Genomic DNA, 23,627 nt, shown 5'->3' on the forward strand with positions numbered 1-23,627 from the left:
TATGGGACCATTACATACCTAAAGGTTTTCTGTGTTACCTAAGGCCAGGTCTACACTACCGCGGTAGTTCGACAGCTGGCAATCGAACTTCCGGGTTCGATTTATCGCGTCTGGTCTGGACGCGATAAATCGATCCCGGAAGCGCTCGCCGTCGACTGCGGTACTCCAGCTCGGCGAGAGGAGTACCGCGGAGTCGACGGGGAGCCTGCCTGCCGCGTGTGGACCGCGTCTGAAACGCGGTAAGTTCGAACTAAGGTATGTCGACTTCAGCTACGTTATTCACGTAGCTGAAGTTGCGTACCTTAGTTCGAATTTGGGGGTTAGTGTAGACCAGGCCTTAGTATGTCAGCTACAGAGAATGAGGCAGATCTGAGGCAGGCCTAAAAGAAATCATCACTGGTCATTTTATTACCTTTAAGGTTCAGATCCTGCACTCTTTACTTAAGCAAAATTCTTGTTGACGTCTTAGGCAAAAAGTATATTATTAGGCCCATGTGGAACAACATACATTTAGAAGGTGTATTTGGGTTTTAAAGGTTATGCAAATATGAGGGGATCATTTTAAAATAACAATCCATCAATTTGTTTTTCTTCAGCTCTGTTGCTGTCAGTAAGTCCTCTCTTTGGTTACTGTTACAATCCTTTCTTTCAGATTTGCATTAATGCACAACTGACTCAGAAGCTAGATTTGCACAGATTCTGTTAGCAAAGGGAATTTTATAAAGCGCCTATTTACATCTAAAACCTAATGAATGAAGCAAAAAGACAAGACACTTTGCTCTCATACCTTGATTGTCATCACTATTTGCATCTTGCGTCAGGGCAGATTTATCAGGCATCTCCTCAACCGATGTCTTCTCACAGAAGAAAAACAGACTAATTTATTATACAGATTGCTATATCAAATATGCACAAACAGTTCCATAGTCAAATGTTTAAGCACATGGACTAACAGAAATACAGCCCCATATTCTCTCCTGCACCAGATACGCTTGAAGAATTGGGGAGGGCCATTATGAAGACAATTATAGCCTCCTGCTTCTCAAGCTGCCTCAGTTGCAGTCCTGACATTAGAAAGAGCAGCCTGGGGCAGCTATAATAACTTGCCACAGCTGGCTATAGTGCCTAAGGGACCGTAAGCCAGCTGAGAATTCTCATAGTGGAGAAGAGTTCGGCTCTGTCCCCTTCTTTCTGATGATGTGCCCCCTGCGCTAGGAGTGGGGAGCCAGCTCTATCAGCTTTACACTAGTTCAGGGGTTGGCAACCTACGGCACGCGTGCCAAACACAGCACGCGTGCCGATTTTGAGTGGCACGCTGCCTGCCCGGTGAGAGGAGGAGGAGGGTCCGGAAAGCGCCACGCTGGAGAAAGAAGCGGGGGAGGGGGGAAGCTTGGCTGCCGCAGGACCAAGCTTCTGCCTCCTGCCTCCACAGGGGAGAGCAGTGGGGGGGGGCGGTCCCAGCCCCCAGCCCCACTCAGCCCCCCTGCCCACCACTCTCCCCTGCGGGGGCAGGAGGCAGAAGCTTGGTCCTGCGGCAGCCAAGCTTCCCCCCTCCCCCGCTTCTTCCCCCAGCGTGGTGCTTTCCGGCCCCTCCTCCTCCCCCTCCCTCTCCCTGCCGGCGATGGCCCTTGACAGAGGGAGAGGGAGAGGGAGGGGGAGGGGGAGGGGAAGCGGAGCAGAGCCGAGCGGCAGCGTGCTCGCTGCTCCGTAGAGGAGGCAGAGAGAGGTAGGGATGGGCCTTGGTGAAGGGGGTGAAACCGGGCATATCCCTTCCAGCCCCCTGCCGTGAGCTGCTCAGGGCAGGGGGCTGGGAGCACTCCCACGAGCCGAGCACCCCAGCCTTCTGCCCTGCACCCCCCCACCCCAACACACACCCATCCCTCTGCCCTGAACCCCCCCCGCACACACCCAGCCTTCTGCCCTGACCTCGAGTCGCCCCCAACACCCAGCCTTCTGCCCTGCACCCCCATCTCCCCCAGCCCTCTGCCCTGACCTCCCCCCAACACCCAGCCTTCTGCCCTGCACCTCCACACACCCCAGCCCTCTGCCCTGACCTCGAGTCCCCCCCAACACTCAGCCTTCTGCCCTGTACCCCCACACACATCCCAGCCCTCTGCCCTGACCTCGAGTTGCCCCCAACACCCAGCATTCTGCCCTGCACCCCCACCCCCCCAGCCCTCTGCCCTGACCTCCCCCCAACACCCAGCCTTCTGCCCTGCACCCCCACACACTCCCCAGCCCTCTGCCCTGACCTCAAGTCCCCCCCAACACCCAGCCTTCTGCCCTGTACCCCCACACCCCCCCAGCCCTCTGCCCTGACCTCAAGTCCCCCCCAACACCCAGCCTTCTGCCCTGTACCCCCACACCCCCCCAGCCCTCTGCCCTGACCTCGAGTCGCCCCCAACACCCAGCCTTCTACCCTGCACCCCCACACCCGCCAGCCTTCTGCCCTGACCCCTGAATCCCCCCACACTCCCAGCCTTCTACCCTGAACCCCCCACATCCCCACTGCCCTCTGCCCTGACCTCTGAACCCCCCCCACACACACACAGGGGTCCCGGCTGCCGGCCCCTTGCCAGCCAGCGTCCTGGCCACAGGCCCTGCTCAGCCCGCTGCAGGCCTAGATGAACAGAACCCCAGGCTGGAAGCGGGCTGAGCAGGCTGGCGGCGTAAGATCAGCATTTTAATTTAATTTTAAATGAAGCTTCTTAAACATTTTGAAAACCTTGTTTAGTTTACATACAACAATAGTTTAGTTATATAATATAGACTTAGAGAGAGACACCTTCTAAAAAAACGTTAACATGTATTACCGGCACACGAAACCTTAATTTAAAGTGAATAAATGAAGACTCGGCACACCACTTGTGAAAGGTTGCCTACCCCTGCACTAGTTGAAAATTCTTCTCCACCAGAAACTGTACAACAATCAGAATAGCTCCTTTAGTCAAAGTTGGGGCCAGACTTCTCTGTGTCCTGTGCCTCTCGTGCTTGAGGAAGTCTTCCTGATGCGTTAATTGACCTCTGGCCTACTCTTTCCTCTCACTGAATACTTTTGAAGTGGGGAAAGCTGGGTCCGTAGGGCACAACTTCAGGTCTCCGTGACAAAAGACCGGGAACTTCAACCCAGTTCTGACAAATGAGACCAACTTCTTTGATTACAGTAGTAATCCATAATGTGGGCATTTGCTACTCCTATAATCTCTGCTAGTTACCTCACCAAAAAGGGAGCTGTTCTGCTACTTGTCTCAGTAAGAGCAGTGCCTGGGATTCAGTGGGCAAAGCAATGCCAGAACTGGGTTCAGGTTAGTACAGCCAAAATTCTTTACATGCTTACTGATGCTGTTATTAACAGCCAGGCCCACGAGACCAGGCTTCAATCCATTAAGCCCATAATGGTGGGTACAGAAATGTAGACTGAATTCATGGTTAGGAATTACAGATCTATTATATGAAATAGCATGTGGGTTTTTTTCAGCACAGTTCCTGTAGATTTCAGTGGAAGTAACATTCAAACCCATTGTGTAAGTGCTTTGAAAAAATATGGACAAATGTAATCTCTATATTAACCATGATTGTCTATGTGCACTAGAAAATATTATAGTCACAATAATATGCTAGAATAAAACAAATGGTCACCGACTGGCTCAACAACGGAGGTCGCCACATCAAAGAGAATCAACGGCTCTGAGTTGCTTGGATCTTCACGGACAGTTTCAAGCTGATTTTTTTACAAAGGCGAGGAGGAAAAGAAAAAAATCTATTTTTATTAACAGTTCAATAGCTTCAGTTTTCACCACCATCAAAATCTACCATGAATTTCAGATTCACGTTGGGGTGCTAGAGACAAATGTTTCGAGAGCCTAAATATCCAACCATAGTGGCCTAGCTGCAATGTACCAGAGGCCCAGACTGGCTTTTCCCCCACTTTCTGAGTCAAGGAATCATAAAGATCAGAGGAAGAGGCTAAGGGCCTGAAGCAATGCCCATTGAACTGAATGGAAACACTTCAGTTGATTTCAATGGACTTTGGGTCAGGTGCTGTTTCAAGGAGGGGCTTAAAGCGACTGCTGGCAGTTTCATCGACCTCATGAGAAATCTTCTGTCTTGTCTCCCAAGCTATTTGTTGCAAGGAAGTATGCACTGGTGTGTGTGGAGGAGAGGGGGCAGAAAGGAAGAAAGTATGCAAGAGGAAAACATAGGAGACCAGAATGAAAGTGCCGAGGGTCTCAGAATACCAAGGAGAGAGAAAATATGGGCAGATAGTACTTCTTAATGTTAAAAACGAAAATGAATTGCTCCTTTACAAAACATACCAGAACTGTTAACTGATATTTCAAGATTATTAAAAACCTCTGCTTTTGAAAAAGCCTATTATCCACATGTCCCATCTCCTATCATAACCCTCTTCATACATAAATCCAAAAATCATTTCTGTTGTACTGTATTTCAGCAATTACAAATAAGGATGCTCTTTAAACTACCTGAATTTATGATGGATGGAAAGGGAACAAGACCGGAAGAAAACATATAATTGATTGCATTGGTAATAAAATATGTTCAGTCGCTTGTGATCACATGTATGAACTGTATTTCCTGAATAGCCGAGCCACAAATTAAATTATGAAAGCGAATCACTGCACTCCCCAGAGACAAAGATGAATTACTCCCTTTCTGAATCATATTTACACAGTGTATTATTTTTCAAAATAAAAATATCAGTTAGGAAAAAATCCGAACACTTCAGTCAAAATAATTTCGGGTCGGTTTTGAGGCAAGGTTTTATAAGTCATTAATCATAGATAATTGGGCACATCTAAGCCCAGAGAGCTCTGGCTGCTACAGCTCAGCACAAATACTGTGAGTCCCAGATTGGGAGGAGAAGATATAGACAAGAAGAAAAGAGCTGAGCCTGCTGATTGTCAAATGGTCTAATCAACTGCACTACGGTCAGGTGACACTATCCTCTCTCAGCCAATGGCTAGACCTCCATAAAGTCAATTTTTTTTTAATGAACAAGTTAATAGAAAAAAAGTGTTTCTTGGCACATTTCTAGGGAGCATTGGACACCCTCACACCAGACACCAGAGGAGTGAGGAAGAGAGAAACAGAGTACCCAGCTCCTTGTGAATGTGGGCCCTAACTACCAAAGAAACAGCTCATAGGTTGGGAGAGTGGAGTTATTTGATGGTTGTGAGGAGCAGGATGTTTTACAGGGCAAGACAGAGCCTGGTGTGTCCCAGGCAGGGGTGCTCAAAAGCTTAACTTGAAAATTAAATTAAAAATTAATTTACAATATGGCAGTTTGAAAGTCTTCTGCTGTGTCCCCCAACTGCTAACAATTGCCCAGTGGAGGATTTCATCTCACCACCAGATAACAGATAATTTATTACTACTATTCTACTTCTAGTATTACTGCTGTGATGCTGGCAGACCCAGTCAGATCAGGGCCCCAGGCCAATAGACTTGTGTATTAGTATAGATCAAAATGAGTGTAAATGTAAGAGTATATTCAGGTGTTTGAACGTCATGAAAATTAGTGGAATGTTACTTGTATTATTTTCATTCATTTGTTCCTGTTATAATGCAATAGCAAACATTTACATTGTGTACACCCCTGTAACTAAATAGCCCAACAAAGAAATCTTGTGAAATGCCAATGAAGGACTTAAACAGAAAATGTTAATTTCAAAGCAAGTGGCCATTATGTATGATGGTTCCTCACTCCCTGTCATCAAAAGAAAAGCCCATGTGTGTAGAGACACTGTCAGCTTGCTTTCAGAGTGAAGAAACTACAAATATGGACTCATGGAAAGATCCTTCATCTCTGGACTGGTTGGACTTTTACAGGGAAGTGGACCAGATGCAAAGCAGAGATCCCCAGAGACAATCTGGATACCCTGAAAAGACTTTTGGGAGTCTGGCAGTTTATTACATCACTGCCACCATTTGGAATTACAAACAGTGACTCACCGGTTATATTTTACCTGCTTTTACCTCTCAATAACTCATTTCCTTTTCTTAGCTAATAAACCTACAGTTAGTTTACTATAGAATTGGCTGCCAGCATTGTCTTTGGTGTAAGCTCTGGAGTACCAATTGATCTGGGGTAAGTGGCTGATCACTTGGGATTGAGAGCAACCTGATATGGTGTGATTTTTGGTTTAAGTGACCATTTTATCAGAAAGTCCAGTCTATGACTACATGGTAAAGTGGTATAGTGATTCAGGAGTTCACATTTGTTACTGGCTTGGTGAAATCTAGTTATAGAACGTACCACAAGCTTAGGGTATCTGCCCTGTTTTCTGGCAGTCTGCCCTGAGGTAGGCACTCAGGGTTGTGAGCCACTGCAGACAATGTGACAACTACTACTGCTTTTACTATAGTAGGAATTACTAAAGACATGCTATTTCATTGTACAGCAAATCTACTCCTTATAGGTTTATTCCTTTATTGTGTAAACATTCAAATCCACAAACATAAATGTCACTTTCTGTGCATCAGGTTAATTGGCTTATGGAATTTTATTGGGTCGGGTTATTAGGATAATATTTTTAATATTAGGAAATTTAAGAAGAATGTGAAAGGAGAAACCCTGAGCTTTCTGAAGTATAAAATGAATTTCTGTTTATGTCCCAGCATTTACACTAGCAAGGAGCAAATTTCATCACCACTTCACAGAAATAGGAGAAGTTGCTTTGGACATCTGGGTAATAATTTGTGAAGCTAATAACTTAAAAAATAATAATAATCTCACAGAAACGAAGGTGGATCCTGAAATCAAAGAGTTATATGAGCTAGAGCTCTTTTTTTTTTGAGAGAGAGAGAGTTAAAATGTGGCAGCTGGAAGTTATGGGGACACACGGGGACCTGCTCACCGACAAAACTGGTTCATCAGAACAGCCCAATCGTCAGTCTAGTCTGGTAGCCTGCCTTCTACTGCAACCAGCATCACAGTAATACATAATATGCATAATTGTGCAATGCTCTGTTGTGAAAGGAAGCTTCTCCTGACCCCAGCTGCTGATTAGCTTTATATCCTGAAGCATAAGGGCTGATAACCTTCTTCTTGTTATTCTAGCTAGTTTAATTGCAGTATTGCCCTTCAGAGACATCTAATCTTTTCTTTTTATGTGGACACTTACTAAGCTATTTGCCTCAGTAAATGAATGCAGCAAGTTCCACATGATCCTGGATGATAAAAGTACTGTAGAGTAAGGGCTCATCCAAAGTTCACTGAAGTCAGTGGAAAGACTCCCATTGACTTCAGTGGGACTGGATGAAGCATTACACCCTCCCTGACATATAATAGGCCTACTTAGGGTGACCAGATGTCCAGTTTTTAAAGGGACAGTCCTGTTTTTTGGGACTTTTTCTTATATAGGCGCCTATTACCCCTTACCCCCTGTCCTGTTTTTTCACAGTTGCTATCTGGTCACCCTAGGCCTACTGTAACTAGAAGCGCCCAGTATGCTCTGTATAAAGTGTGTGCATATTAAATACAGTCCAAACTTACAATAGAAGAAACCGCAGAAAGGGGGTAAGTTAACCATAAAGGCGCACACACCTCTGCCTAAACTTTTTCCTCAAGTTTGGCTGTTGCTAAGGTTTTTCCCTTCATGACCTCCCTTGTCCCAGCCTCTACTTTCCTCTGCCTTGGAGTAAGACACTCAAATCCCTCTTATATCCTGTCTGGAGTTAAAGAGATCCATCTGCTAGCAGAAGCCACAGTAGTTACATCTTTATATAGGGTTCTAGCACCTGAGTTTAGGGGGATTTAGCATAATTCAGCATTCCTGTGCAGTGCCTTAGAAAGTGACACCCTGTCTCTCACAGATATTATATACATTTTGAAAAAATATATTTGCAAGATCATTTGCATCTCCAAAAAGCACTATACAAACATTAATCCTCAACAACCCTGTGTGGCAGGGAAGCAGTAGTATCCTCAGATTATAAATACGGAGACTAAGGGCACGTCTACACTGGCAGAGTTACAGCGCTGGCAGTTACAGCGCCGCTCAGAGAGCACTGAAGGGAAAATGGCTGTTGTGTGTTCACACTGTCAGCTGACTGCACAATAGCGTGTACACACTTCCGGCACTTGCAGCGGTATTTGGAGCGGTGCACTCTGGGCAGCTATCCCACAGAGCGTATCTTCCTCTTCTCCCGCTAAGAGTTGTGGGAAGGTGGAGGGGGTCGCGGGGCATCCTGGGTCCAGTCCCTATGCCCCGTGATGCATTGCTTTGCATCCCAGCAATCCCTGTGCTTCCGTCCGCATTTGGCGCCATCTGCACACTCTGCCTCTTCGGTTTGCAGGAATGGATCCTGCACTGTTGACCAATACGCTGCTCGCTCTCACTAACATGTCACGAGTGGCAGTGGAGTTATTCCTTAAACTACAAAGGCAAGAGGAGTGCAACATCGATCTTGCCATGAATAGTAGCTACCACACGAGATTGCTTGTGGTATTCACGGAGATGCTGATCACAGTGGAACGCCGCTTTTGGGGTGGGGAAACAAGCACTGAGTGGTGGGATCTCATCGTCATGCACGTCTGGGATGACGAGCAGCGGCTGCAGAACTTTCGGATGAAGAAAGCCACATTCATGGGACTGTGTGATCAGCTCGCCCCACCGTGCGGCGCAAGGGCACAAGAATGAGAGTTGCCCTGACGGTGGAGAAGTGCGTGGCGATTGCACTGTGGAAGCTGGTTACTCCAGACTGCTACTGATCGATCGCTAACCAGTTTGGAGTGGGAAAGTCGACCGTTGGACTCATGTTGACAGAAGTGTGCAGGGCCATTAATCGCATCCTGCTCCAAAAGACCATGACTCTGGGCAACATGCGTGACATTGTGGATGGCTTTGCACAAATGGGCTTCCGTAACTGTGAAGGGGTGATAGATGGCATGCATATTCCAGTTCTGGCACCAGACCACCTAGCCACCAAGTACATTAATCGGAAGGGGTATTTCTCTATGGTTCCACAGGCGCTTGTGGATCAGCGTGGGCGTTTCACGGACATTAACGCAGGCTAGTCCGGAAAGGTGCATGATGCAAGCATCTTTTGGAACACTGGCCTGTTCAGGAAGCTGAAAGCAGGGACTTTCTTCCTGGACCAGAAGATCACTGTAGGGGAAGTCACAATGCCCACTGTGGTCATGGGAGACCCTGCCTACCCCTTAATGCCGTGGCTTATGAAGCCATACACGGGGCACCTTGACAGGAGCAAGGAGCGGTTCAACAACAGGCTGAGCAAGTGCAGAAGGAGTGTTGAGTGTGCTTTTGGCCGTTTAAAGGCCCGCTGGAGCTGTCTATATGGGGGTTGGACCTGGCCAATGACAATATTCCTATGCTTATAACCGCGTGCTGTATGTTCCATAATATTTGTGAAGGGAAGGGTGAAAGCTCAGCACCTGGAGGCAGAATTTGAATAGCCAGAGACTAGGGCTATTAGAGGGGCGCAGTGCGGGGCCATAAGGATCAGGGATGCCTTGAGGCAGCAATCTGAAGCTGAAAACCACTAATATTTGTTCCTATGCTTGGGAGTGCAGCCCTTGTAATGCTAGGAGGTGATTGGGATTGGTGCAGACGATGCACTATGAAGGTTTAAGAAAATTGCCTGTTGCTTTGTAGGGCTCTGTTTGCTTTCAATTAATGAAATAAAGATGGCTTTCAAACCAACACAATTATTTTATTAAAAAACAACCACCGGAGGAGAGAGACCAAAAAAAAAAACAAAAAAACACATCAGCACTGTGGGGGATGGGGGAAGGGAGGGTCCCAGGAGGAAGTGGGGTCCTGAGACGGTTAAAGATTTGTGTATGTCCAAGTATCATATGCAACCTTGTCCTTTGGAGTACAGTGCAGCGGGTACTGTACTTCAGCAGGGCTAAATGCAGAGGGACAGGTGTTGAGTGCAGTGGGTACTGGGAGTCCGCAGGGCTTGACTGTGACGGGGCAGGAGTGGAATGCAGTGGGTACAGACTGGAGCCAGGAGGTTGATGAGAGAGTGTTGGTGGTGTCGGGGGGCGGGGGACCACATGGGAAAGAGTTTTGTGACAGCGGCTGCAGGGCAGGGCGGGCGTGGAGCTGCTCTGTTTGCAGTGCTAGTAGCGCCTGGAGCATGTCCACTTGGCGCTCCATAACATTTTAAAGCCGCTCCGTGGCTTCGTTCTGGCGCACCACGTTCTCCTTTCAGTCCCTATTCTTGCTATCCCGCCACTCCTTCAATTCTTGTTTTTCGGCTGTGGAGTGCATTGTGGCATCACGCAGAAAGTCCTCCTTAGTTCTTCTTGGCCACTTTCTAATTCTGCGCAGCTGGTCAGCCGGCAATAACAAAGAGGGAGGCTGGGCTCCCAAGGTCATATCTGTGAAGTCAAAATGCAACATTTTACAGAAGCAGTATTGTTTGCAACACACTGACCACTGATTCAGTGATTTAAAATACAGTCACTATTCACATACCTCTCACTAATTGGCTGACCCCAGGCAAGCACACATGATGGCTGAAGGGGCATGCTCAGGGGTGCAGATGGAAGCGGGGGCTATGGTCTGTGAGGGGGGAATGTCGGGGGGAGAACAAGAGCAGTGGAAGCATGTGACCGTGAGAAGCAGGCCAAGGAAAAGGAGGGCTAGTGAGGGGGAAATAGAACTCAGGAACAGGTTTGGGTGTTTGGCTAACGAGGAGGGGACGCAGCAGGTGGTACCTGATGGTGGGAGGCAGAGGAAGAAAAGAAGGGCAGCTAGTCCAATACACAGGGGGGAGGAGTTGATGGAAGTAGCATCAACACTTGGCCCCGGGAGGATACAGGATGGCAATAGGGGGACTATAAGGGAAAATAGAGACAGACAGGAGTTACGGCCGCAGGGAACAGGGGATAGATTGGTAGATTGCGCTGCCCCCAGGCAAAGGCAGGTTTATGTGATTGGGGACTCCTTACTGAGGAGGTTAGACAGGCCTGTAACCAGGGCGGACCCGGAAAACAGAAGGGTGTGCTGTCTGCCGGGCGCTAAGATACGGGATGTGGACCTGCGGTTGAAAAGGATCCTAAAGGGAGCAGGTAAGAACCCCTTGATCGTCCTTCATGTAGGAACGAATGACACGGCTAGGTTCTCGCTAGAGAGAATCAAGGGAGATTATGCCAGGCTGGGGAAGACGCTTAAGGAAGTCGAGGCTCAGATTATCTTCAGTGGGATTCTGCCTGTTCCTAGAGAAGGACAGCAAAGGGCAGACAGGATTGTGAGGATAAATAGCTGGCTAAGGGAGTGGTGCTATAAGGAGGGCTTTGGGATGTATGGCCACTGGGAGGCTTTCGGGGACAGACAGCTGTTCTCGCGGGATGGACTTCACCTGAGTAGGGAAGGAAATAGACTTCTGGGAGGGAGGCTGGCTCATCTCATCAGAAGGGCTTTAAACTAGGAACTTGGGGGAGACGGTTGGGAGATGTCCAGTTGATCTCCACGCCAGATTCCAACACTGAAAAAGAGGGCGAGGAGAAAAGCACAGATATAGGTAGGGGTAGGGAATTGGACATAAGAAGGAAGGGGCAGATGGACACTACAGGGTCCGTACCAAAGTGCATAACTAATGGGAGAAAGGATAGACAGCATACGGTAAGATGTTTATACACCAATGCGAGAAGCCTAGGTAACAAAATGGAGGAATTGGAGCTCCTGGTCCGAGAAATGAAACCTGATATCGTAGGAATAACCGAAACGTGGTGGAATGGTAGTCATGACTGGAGTACAGGTATGGAAGGGTATGTGCTGTTTAGGAATGACCGGAAAAAAGGTAAAGGTGGGGGTGTGGCATTGTATGTCAATAATGAGCTAAAATGTAAAGAAATAATAAGTGATGGAATGGATAAGACGGAGTCTGTCTGGGCAACAATTACACTGGGTAAAAGAACTACTAGAGCCTCCCCTGAGATACTGCTTGGGGTGTGCTATAGACCACCAGGATCTAGCCTGGATGCGGACAGAGAACTATTTAATGTTTTTAAGGAAGTAAAAACTAATAAGAGCTGTGTGATCATGGGGGACTTTAACTTCCCAGACATAGATTGGGGAACAAATGCTAGTAACAATAATAGGGCTCAGATGTTTCTAGACGTGCTAGCAGATGAATTCCTTCATCAAATAGTAGCTGAACCGACGAAGGGGGATGCCATTTTAGATTTGGTGCTGGTGAGTAGTGAGGACCTCGTTGAGGAAATGGTTGTAGGGGACAACCTTGGCTCGAGTGACCATGAGCTAATTTGGTTTAAACTAAATGGAAGGGTTAACAGAAATAAAACTATGACTGTGACTAAGGTTTACGATTTCAAAAAGGCCAACTTTAATAAATTAAGGCAATTACTTAGGGAAGTGGATTGGGCTAACATACTTAGAGAGCTAAAGGCAGATGAGGCCTGGGATTATTTCAAGCTGAAGTTGCACGAGCTGTCCGAGGCCTGTATCCCGAGAAAGGGGAAACGGTCAGTAGGCAGGGGAATTAGACCCAGCTGGATGAGCGGGCGTCTCAAAGGGGCGATTAAGAAAAAACAGAAAGCGTACAAAGAATGGAAGAGAGGAGAGATCGGCAAAGAAACCTACCTTATTGAGGTCAGAGCATGTAGGGATGCGGTGAGAAAGGCCAAAAGCCGTGTAGAGTTGGACCTCGCGAGGGGAATTAAATCCAATAGTAAGAGGTTTTATAGCCATATAAATAGGAAGAAAACAAAGAAAGAGGAAGTGGGGCCACTGAAGCTTGCAGATGGAGTGGAGATTAAGGACAATCTAAGCATGGCACAATATCTAAATGAATATTTTGCATCGGTGTTTAATAAGGCTAATGAAGGGCTTAGGAATAGAGGGAGCGGGACAGAGGGGAATAAAGGAGGGGCGATTGACATTAAAGTATCAGAGGTGGAAGCCAAACTTGACCAGCTAAATGGGACTAAATCGGGTGGACCGGATGATCTTCATCCTAGAATATTGAAGGAGCTGGCGCGAGAAATTGCAAGCCCCTTGGCAATAATTTTTAATAAATCTGTAAACTCGGGGGAGGTACCGATGGACTGGAAAATAGCTAATGTGGTTCCTATTTTCAAGAAGGGGATAAAAAGTGACCCGGGTAACTACAGGCCTGTTAGTTTAACTTCTATAGTATGCAAGGTCTTGGAAAAAATTTTGAAGGAAAAAGTAGTTAAGGACCTTGAGGTGAATGGCAATTGGGACAAATTACAACATGGGTTTACGAAAGGAAGATCGTGCCAAACCAACTTGATCTCCTTTTTTGAGAAAGTAACAGACCTTCTAGATAAAGGAAATGCGGTGGATCTAATTTACCTAGATTTTAGTAAAGCGTTTGATACTGTGCCGCACGAGGAATTACTGGTTAAATTAGAAAAGATGGGGATCGATATGAAAATCCAGAGGTGGATAAAGAACTGGTTAAAGGGGAGACTGCAGCGGGTAGTACTGAAAGGGGAACTGTCGGGTTGGAGGGAGGTCACCAGTGGGGTTCCTCAAGGTTCGGTTTTGGGTCCGATTTTATTTAATCTATTCGTTACTGACCTCGGAACCGAATGTAGGAGTGGGCTGATAAAGTTTGCGGATGACACAAAGTTGGGAGGTATTGCCAATTCGGAGAAGGATCGGGATATTTTGCAGGGAGACTTGGATGACCTTGTAAATTGGAGTAACAATAATAGGATGAGATTTAATAGTGGGAAGTGTAAGGTGATGCATTTAGGGATGACTAACAAGAATTTTAGTTATAAGTTAGGGACGCATAGGTTGGAAGTGACGGAGGAGGAGAAGGACCTCGGAGTCCTGGTTGATCGCAGGATGACTATGAGTCGGCAATGTGACGTGGCTGTGAAAAAAGCTAATGCGATCTTGGGATGCGTTAGGCGAGGTATTTCTAGTAGGGACAGGGAGGTGCTGCTTCCGTTATACAAGGCGCTGGTGAGACCTCATTTGGAGTACTGTGTGCAGTTCTGGTCTCCTATGTTTAAAAAGGATGAACTCAAACTGGAACGGGTACAGAGAAGGGCCACTAGGATGATCCGAGGAATGGAAAACCTTTCCTATGAAAGGAGACTCGAGGAGCTCGGTTTGTTTAGCCTAACCAAAAGAAGGCTGAGGGGGGATATGATTGCTCTCTTTAAATATATCAGAGGGATTAATACCAAGGAGGGAGAGGAATTATTTCAGCTTAGTAGTAATGTGGATACGAGAACGAATGGATATAAACTGGCCGTGGGGAAGTTTAGGCTTGAAATTAGACGAAGGTTTCTAACCGTCAGAGGGGTAAAATTTTGGAACAGCCTTCCGAGGGAAACGGTGGGGGCGAAGGACCTCTCTGGCTTCAAGATTAGGCTTGATAAGTTTATGGAGGGAATGGTTTGATGGGATAATGTGATTTTAGTCAATTAGGCATTAACGGGCCATCGCGGGTAAAATGAGGGTCCGGCTGTAGAATCTTGCCTGTATGCTCGGGGTTCTGCTGATCGCCATATTTGGGGTCGGGAAGGAATTTTCCTCCAGGGTAGATTGGCAGAGGCCCTGGAGGTTTTTCGCCTTCCTCCGCAGCATAGGGCAGGGGTCGCAGGCTGGAAGATTCTGTTGTGGGTGAGTCAGCTTTTGTGGCCTGCATCATGCGGGAGGTCAGACTAGATGACCATATTGGTCCCTTCTGACCTTAAAGTCTATGAGTCTATGAGCCACAAGACCCCCAAAGTGGTGAGTAACTGCAGGGGCTGGGGAAATCAGTGTTCCAGGACCGTACTGTACAATGGGAACATGGCTCTTGGGGAGAGCCAGCACTGGGGGGGGGGGGGGGGCTGATAAACATTCCTGTCCCCACACTTTCCACAGGCTGTGTTCATTATGGACGATATCTCGCTGCTGAGGGTGAGCAGGGAATCAAGGGAGGGTCTTCTCCAAGCCTGCGGCTTCCTCCCTGGCCCTTATGCGGCTCGGCTGTGTGCAGCAAGGCTCCGTCCCCCCAGTGACGGCAGAGTGGTGCGGGAAAGTTACCTTTAATGGGGCAAGAAACAAAGCAGCTCTACCAGAGAACCTGTGGCAGTGGATTGCCCAGTATCTCCATGAGAGTTTCCTGGAGATCTCTGAGGCAGATTCCCGTAGGGTGACCAGACAGGAAGTGTGAAAAATCAGGATGGGGGTGGGGGGTAATAGGCACCTATATAAGACACAGCCCCAAATATCGGGACTGTCCCTATAAAATTGGGACATCTGGTCACCCTAGATTCCCGTGAAGTGAGGGAATCAATCAACACCCTGTTCTGCTGCTCAGACTAGGCATGTGGTGGTACGCACATCATACAGACAAGTCTGTTTTCTGAAACCCTCCTGCCCCCAACAACTTGCCTCAGTGATTCCCAAAATCAAAGCCACTTACCAGGGGCCTCCTCTCCTGTTTGCGCTTCGCCAAGTTCTGACAGTTGTGACCGGCTAGCCTCCTCCAGGGTGGAGAAGAGCTCCTGGCTGCATGCATCTTTGACCTCTGAGTCGTCCTCTGCCTCTGGGTCCTCCTCCCCCTCCACATCCTCGTCCAAGATTTCCTCCTCCTGGCTCAGTCCACTCTTGACTGGCATGCGAGCCACCAAAGTATCCACAGGGACCTTTGCCATGGAGGTGGGGTCGCCGCTGAGTATCGCGTCCAGCTCTTTGCAGAACTGGCAGCTCGTGGGCACAGCACCAGAATGGCGGTTTGCCTCCCGCGCCTTGTGGTAGGCGTTCCGCAGCTCCTTCACTTTGACCCGGCACTGCAGTGTGTCCCGGTCATGGCCCCTTTCTGTCATGCATCGTGAAATCTGTCTGTAGGTATCATAATTCCTATGGCTGGAGCGCAGCTGAGACTGGACAGCCTCCTCTCTCCAAATGCTGATGAGGTCCAGCAGCTCGGCATTGCTCCAAGCGGGGGATCGCCTGGGGTGTGAAGCAGGCATGGTCACCTGGAAAGATGCGCTGAGACCACTGCACGCGTCACCGAGCAAACAGGAAGGGGACTTTCAAAATTCCCACAGAATTTAAGGGGTGGGGCTCACAGTTCGTCACCTGAGGGTAGGGCAGTAGAGTTCAAACCGATGACCAGAGAGGCGAGAACAGGCATTGTGGGACACGTCCTGGAGGCCAATCGCAGCGCTGTAATCAACCAGAGTGCCTACACTGGCACCGCGGTGCTGTACCCCCGGCGCAGATAACTGTACACCTCTCATCGGGGTGAGTTTTTTACAGTGCTGCAACTGTGCCGTTTCTGTGCACTAAGTGGCTTGGCAGTGTGTACCCCTCGGGAGTTACAGCGCAGAAAGCTGCTTTAGTGCGCAGAAATTTGCCAGTATAGACAAGGCCTGAGGTACAAGAAGTTGAACTGCCCAAGGCCACATAGGAATTAAGTGGCAGGGCCAGAAAAAGAGCTCAGAAGTTCCTGACTCCGGCGGCTGTGCTTATTCCTTTTGGCCATACTGTTTCATCTCTCATATGAGAAAACCAGAGATGGTGGGAGCAAAGAACAGTCTCACACACACACACACACACACACAATTTTTACAAAAATTATAATTGTCTAGATAAATCTATAAAGATCAATGAGGAAAAATCATATATAATACTTTAGTAAATAAAAGCAAAGACAAAAAATACTCTATGGCAAAGACAATTTTAAGTAAGAACATAAGAATGGCCATACTGGGTCAGACCAAAGGTCCATCCAGCCCAGTATCCTGTCTACTGACAGTGGCCAATGCCAGGTGCCCCAGAGGGAGTGAACCTAACAGGTAATGATCAAGTGATCTCTCTCCTATCATCCATCTCCACCCTCTGACAAACAGAGGCTAGGGACACCCATTTCTTACCCATCCTGGCTAATAGCCATTAATGGACTTAACCTCCATGAATTTATTTAGTTCTCTTTTAAACCCTGTTATAGTCCTAGCCTTCACAACCTCCTCAGGCATGGAGTTCCACAGGTTGACTGTGCGCTGTGTGAAGAAGAACTTCCTTTTATTTATTTTAAACCTGCTGCCCATTAATTTCATTTGGTGGCCCCTAGTTCTTATATTATGGGAACAAGTAAATAACTTTTCCTTATTCACTTTCTCCACACCACTCCTGATTTTATATACCTCTATCATATCCTCCCTTAGTCTCCTCTTTTGCAAGCTGAAAAGTCCTAGCCTCTTTAATCTCTCCTCATATGGGACCCTTTCCAAACCCCTAATCATTTTAGTTGCCCTTCTCTGAACCTTTTCTAATGCCAGTATAACTTTTTTGAGATGAGGAGACCACATCTGTACGCAGTATTCAAGATGTGGGCGTACCATGGATTTATAGAAGGGCAATAAGATATTAATGTATTGAGCTGCTAAAATATTAACTGCATATCAATATTGTATTAAATTCTGGTAGCGGAGCTGCATGTATATGATCAAGTATGTGTTTTCAGCATGACTTCTGCTTAAGCTGCAAATTAATAAACATATATGCTAATAAGTCAAACTGTCAAGGAACTGATTAGTTTTCCATCACTAGAACACAGTGAAAAAGTTCTAGTGAAGTGTTGGCCTGTGGCAGAATCTGGCACCCCACTGTTAATCAACCTCACAGCATGTGAACATATTAATAGGACCAGAAATCTGTGCTTCAGTAAAAGACCTGCCTGCACTTCTAAAATAAAAGCACCATTTTCAAAAACCAATAGTAGTGCTATTCTGAATCAAGCTGATGTACCCAGAACATTGCCCTGTGAGCAGAAAGGGCACTGGTAAGATCATATATAAGTAGTCCCATGAGATAAACACAATGATCACACCATGCAAAGTGAGAATAAAATTCAGCAATATTATGAAACATTGCCTATTGCCTGGTGGTGATATTGCACAGTTGCATTTGACAAGAGAAGAGCTGTGTTTCGACCATGGAGTTTTCCCTATAACAAGGGGGAGGATGAAGTGATTGGAGAACAGCCTTACACCAGCGCTGGGGCTGAGCTGGTATCATGTACCATTATTCTTTAATTTGGATGCAGAGTTTGAAGGGACTTCCACAACAGCAATGCATGCCAGTTTTCAGAGGCCTAACAATTCTGAGCCATAGCCCTGTCCACAAATTGTCACTTGATTCACTACCCTAACAAGCTAAGACCTTCAAATGGCACAGCTTACAAACTCTGAATTGACATATCCAGGTGTAATGGGTTGGCAACAACCATGAGGCAGGTAAGGTTATTCCAGGTTTTAGGCCTTTAAACCTCTCAAGTTTACAAATGTCACGAGACCACTTACTTTTCTAAAAGTTCCTCTGACTGAACTATTGTCCCCTTAACTCAGTTATTTGGCCTGTGCTTATATTGATATAAAACATCATTCTCTTTTTAGGCGGTCCATCAGGCCTGGATTAGTCCAGGGCTGGGTCCTGAACCTAGGGAAGTGCCAGGGTCATTCAAAAGTTAGATGTGCTGATCCACTACTGGTACCTAGGTAGACTGTGGCATTATGACCGGCGGCAGAGGCAGATAGCATGGTCTGGGGTGCAGCGGCCCACCACCTCACAGCCAACTGGGTGGTGATATATCCACTGGTGGCACTAGCAGAACCATGGATGAAATATGTTTCACAGGGAAGCCAGAAGGAACTAGGGACCAAGATTTTTGGAAGCACTCAGTACCCAGCAGCTCCCATTGCTCTCTTGTTCTCCATGGGAGCTGCTGGGTGCTGAGAAATTTTGAATCGCTGCCTGCTTCATTTAGATACCTGAATGGGGGCTGAGAGTTTTTAAAAATCTGTCCACTGGAGTGGAAAAGGGGACAGCATCAATTAGCCTTTGTTCCAGGTCATGCCAGAGGCCAAAAAGTTAACCAGGGGAAGGAGGAATGAAGATGCAGCAGGCAGCACATGCTTACTTAGACCTGTAGACCCAAACTCTTGCTACATATTGCACCAAATCTGGGGTAACAAGCAGTCACCAGAGATGCAGGGGAGGGAGGGCAAGGCCAGAACAGCTGAGAAAGGTACATTTTATTCCCTTTCAGTGGGATTTCTGGGGACAAGATGGGACTTGGAGCTCTGAAAAAGAAAGAATGCGTCTTTGAGGAGTGTGCTGATAAGGTGACAGCAGAAGAGTCTGGGAGGAGATCCTGACTAGAATGAAGCTTGTCCCTGACAAAGCCCAACATTTTGGCCAATCCAATCCTCAACAGCATTAATATGCCACAGTCTATGTGGATTCCTCTGATCAATTGCCTTCCACAGCAGCACAGACCTTCTTTCCCATTGTTTGCGCCAACCTCAGCAAGGCAGGAGCTTGACAGGAAAAGAATATTCAACTTTCTCCCAGCATTTGACCCACAGACTCCCAACTTGTCACAGCACAGAGTCCTTAGGAGGAGGAGGATGTAGACTCTGCCACTCATGCACACCTGTTGAAAGGAGGCCAGTCTACCCTCTACAGTCACTGAATGAATTGCTGAGAGAGGAACAGTAAGATGGACAAAAGGCAAGCTTAAAAACAGATAGCCCACTTGAAAATTCCACAGATATGTATGATGTATTAATTGCTAGGTGGTCTACTAATGTAAATTCCTTAATGTAACTATAGCCCTCGGGTAATTTTCTTACCTCAGTTCGATTAAAGTCCCTGGTCTGTTGACTGACTGGCAATGACTCAGAATAAGAATCCAATAATGCGCAGTCACGTTTAGGCTTAAAGGAAGCTGGAGGGAAAGCAAAGATACATGTCTTTGTTTAATAATACATATATTTTACATGTATTAGATTATTATTTTTCCTCCCCACCCCTTCATACTGCAATTGATCTGGATAACAAGGTGATAAGTACTGTATAGAGAATCATTTTCAAGTAACAACATGTTGTGATGTACAAGTCTAATATATTGTAGAAACAATCGGGTGGAACTGAGGACAGATTTAGATACTATTCAGCCACCTGAAAACAACTATGACTGAAGTTTTATTTGTGTCTTTCCTTCCTGGGATCTAGAGTCAATATAGTAGGCGCAACAGATCACAGACTGGAGTGCTAGAACTATAAAACCTATTTGACAGGCCTGCAACTTCCTGTTTGTGTTATCTAGAAATGGGGAATGTATTAGAACCAACACTATGCAATGTAACTAAATGTCAGTGAAAAGCATGAAGACTAATCACAACTCTTGCTTCAGTTGGTATCAGCTTTAATAGTTTTCAATCAGGTAAATACTGGGAGCAGGAGAAACAACCCTGCAATTTGTTAAGGTAATATTTGCAACACCCATGTTTTTGTTCTATATACATGGACCCTTCTGCTAACATTTCTCAGGGATTAGTCCCTCTAAATCATTAAGCATCTTGGTAGCTAGAAAACCTATTTTTCTTAAGATTAATATGTTGAGTAGCAGAATAACCAATTCACAAGTCCAGTTTCTAGTTTCTGATTAGCATCTGGTCCCTCCAAACAAACTAAGCTTTTACAAATCTGTATTAATTTAAAACACAGTTAGGTTACTAGACAGGGCAATCAGCTTTAGGGTTTTTTATTTTAATTCAAGAAAAGCTTTCAAAGCAAAACACAGTGGGTCAAGTTCTTAATAGAGTTACCCCAGCACAGAATTTAGCCCTGAACTTGTAGTTCATAAAACAAGCCATATAAGTAGCAAAATCAATTCATCCTTAAATGCTTCTTTTGAAAGTCACTTCTTTATTTTAAATTTTAACATTTTGATCAAATGCAAAAAATTCTGCTTGAGCCTTATGAATAAAGTACTAAGTCTACCTCATACTGGACTTAATACAACAGGCTAATGAGAAGTGCTATCAAATAGACTTACATTCCTAAATGGCCAAGCAAAACCTTGATTTCATAGACATTAAACTATGGTATAGGACTTCTCCCATAAAAAATGTGTCATACCAAGTTGTCATAAATTATAGTGTTGTACTTGAGTATAAAAAGGGTCCATTACATATACAGGGAAGCACACCATACTGCTTTATTTATTTATTTATTTATATGCATATTCCAAAAATTGTTGGTTCAGAAGCCTGTACTATATATGATTCACTGTGCAAGGGTTTTTTTCAAATACACACTTCTCCTTTCAAAAACTCCATCTTTATTTGTGAATCTTGTCTAAATAGAGCTGTAAGCATTAGCTAAATGTTAAATCCCTTAACTACTCTGCCAATATTACTGCTAGAACTAATGGTTAGCCCTTGAAACGCTTTGCTGCTTAAAAGAAACAAAACAGAGCTCATTTAGGAAGATAGAAGGCTACAGTGCAAACAGGGGAGTTCAGAACAAAAGCTAGGTGCAAATAAGAGGAAAAAATATATAGGAAAAAATCTCCCAGGCAACTGTCTGCCCTACTTTTTAAAACGTAAAAAGCACAAGGACACAGTGAGACACCATCGGCCAGGATGATAAGCAGCTATTATCATCTGCCTTTGTTTATCCTCATGTATTTTTTTTTATTAAAATTAAGATATTAGAAGTGCCAAACTGACACAATGAAAACTGATGTCCTCTATCAACAGATCAGATATTAAATGGACAGCAATAATGCAAGCTTCCCCACACCATCCTGCCAACGTGCCTCAACTCTGACCTGGAGGAAACACCTCAAAGGATGAAGGAACACAGACACTCACTATCCATGCTCATTCAGTCCTTGCTCTGTGCTCAAACTGCCAGTAAAAGGTGCTAACTAGTGCAAACTGTGGTCATGACTTTTCTTTTTAATATTGGTACCTGTCTTCTAGCCAGGAATGAGACAGAGACAACCAAACTCGTCTCATGTAGGACACCAAACTACTCTCAGGCCAGGTCTACACTACAGACCTATAGTGGTATAATTACGTCGCTCACCCCCCCCGAGCAACATAGTTATACCAATCTAACTGCTGACATAGCTACCCCTTTTCAGGGAGCTGGATTAACTACGCCGACAGGAGAAGCTCTCCTGTCAGCATAAGAGTGTCTTCACTAAAGTGCTACAGTGGAAAGGTGCAGCTGAAGACAAACCCTGGGTCACTAGAAGCACAAACTAGATTCTAGCTAGTGACCTAGACATGTCAGACATTGTATTCCAGTATCATCTTCCTGAGCTATCCATTCCCAGTTGTCCCTTCTAGAAAAGCCCCAAACAATGTAATATGGACAAAACCATTAGTCTCCACTGAAATTTTCTACTGAAATGATTCTAAAACCCTATAATTTTACAGAAAATTGTACTAACTCTAGAGGATTTTGGTTTTTTTAAACTATCCTATAAAGTTCTCTTGTAAGGGTATGTAATTGCCTATTAAATTCTATGAGATGGCTTAAAAAGCCTAGAGACAGGTTCTTATTATCTATTAAATACTATAAAAAAAACTTATCCAAAAATACTAAATATTAGTTAGTAGGATGACAAACATTCTGCAATAGCTAGAAACAAACCTGTTTGCAATTTAGCCTTTTGTTCTCAAATTTGCAGTGGAAATGCCTTTAGTTAATAAAAGCTTGGTGGATATTTATGAACAGCTGGATGCAATTCAAGTATTTGGTTTTAATTCAAGACATTAGGAGGAGGCCAAGAGAAAAACTGAAGACAGAGATGAAGAAGGCTAGCTTAGAAAACACACAACCTGATTCATGCCAAGTGAGAGGTTCATAGTGTGGTCAGAAAAATGCCCTATTATTACTACTAATTCTTTCTATTACAGTAGCACCCAGAGGCCATAATCATGACATGCTCAAGGTTCTACAGTGAAAGGCACTGTATAGAAAGACAAGATCCCTGTCTTGACCAGCTTACAGTCTAATTTAAAATGAGACTAGAAGCGAGCATAACAAACAGGAAGGAGAGCCTGAGGCAGGGAAGATGGAGGTGATAGTGATAAGGACACACGATTATGCAGACTAATAGTGTGAACATCTTGAAGGTTGATGTTTCATAAATAGTTTATACCCTTGGATATGAAGATGGTGGATTGTAGAGAACAGGAATCTGACAGAAATTACTTCAGTGAATTGATACATGGGGGATATTTAATTTTTTAACTACAACTTGATTTGCTCTTTTCCTCTCCTTTTAAAGTGCCAGCAAATTTAATGGAGATTTTATTAGCTCTTATATATTATCTCTTAGCACTGTAACTATTATCAGCAATTAATCCTCTTCACCCTAGAAAGCTGTGCACATTTTTTAATTGAAGGGTATGCACTTCAGTGTTAATATATAATGAAAATTGACAACATATGTCAATATTTCTCAACTGTACCTCAGTAATGAGGTACATCACACATTGTAGACTCATTTATCCCCATCCCACACAAACTGGTGAAATCTCACTGTTAATTGTAAAATATTAACAGTAGGAATGGCAGATCAGGAAAATGAGTTATAGAAAAATGTGAGCTCTGCTAAAATCAGTAATCATATACAGCATTCAAGATAACCTGTAAAGCAGGTCAGTAATATTCCATCGTTTCAAATATGCCTCCAAGAGTCATTAGAGCAAGACAACAGATACGCTAAAAGTCACCTACTTCATATGTAAAGTCTTGTGACATCCAGATCTGCCACTCCTAGCTATGCCTCATGTTAGTAGAATCTAGACAGTAGAATTCTAGTAGACA

At 45.4% G+C, this 23,627-nt stretch overlaps 1 protein-coding gene across 1 annotated transcript in view; it reads right to left on the reverse strand.

Moving 5' to 3' along the window:
* The window catches only part of REPS2 (RALBP1 associated Eps domain containing 2), a 146,325-nt gene that overhangs the window by 60,371 nt on the left and 62,327 nt on the right, over positions 1-23,627 (reverse strand). The window contains exons 9-11 of the mRNA XM_065415348.1: positions 19,628-19,722; positions 3,644-3,721; positions 788-854 (exon numbers count right to left, since the gene is read on the reverse strand). Of these exons, the coding sequence (XP_065271420.1) occupies positions 788-854; positions 3,644-3,721; positions 19,628-19,722 (240 nt within the window). The remainder of the gene's footprint in view (positions 1-787; positions 855-3,643; positions 3,722-19,627; positions 19,723-23,627) is intronic.

This window comes from Emys orbicularis, chromosome 1, assembly GCF_028017835.1.
Source record: "Emys orbicularis isolate rEmyOrb1 chromosome 1, rEmyOrb1.hap1, whole genome shotgun sequence".
Classification (NCBI taxonomy): domain Eukaryota; kingdom Metazoa; phylum Chordata; order Testudines; family Emydidae; genus Emys; species Emys orbicularis.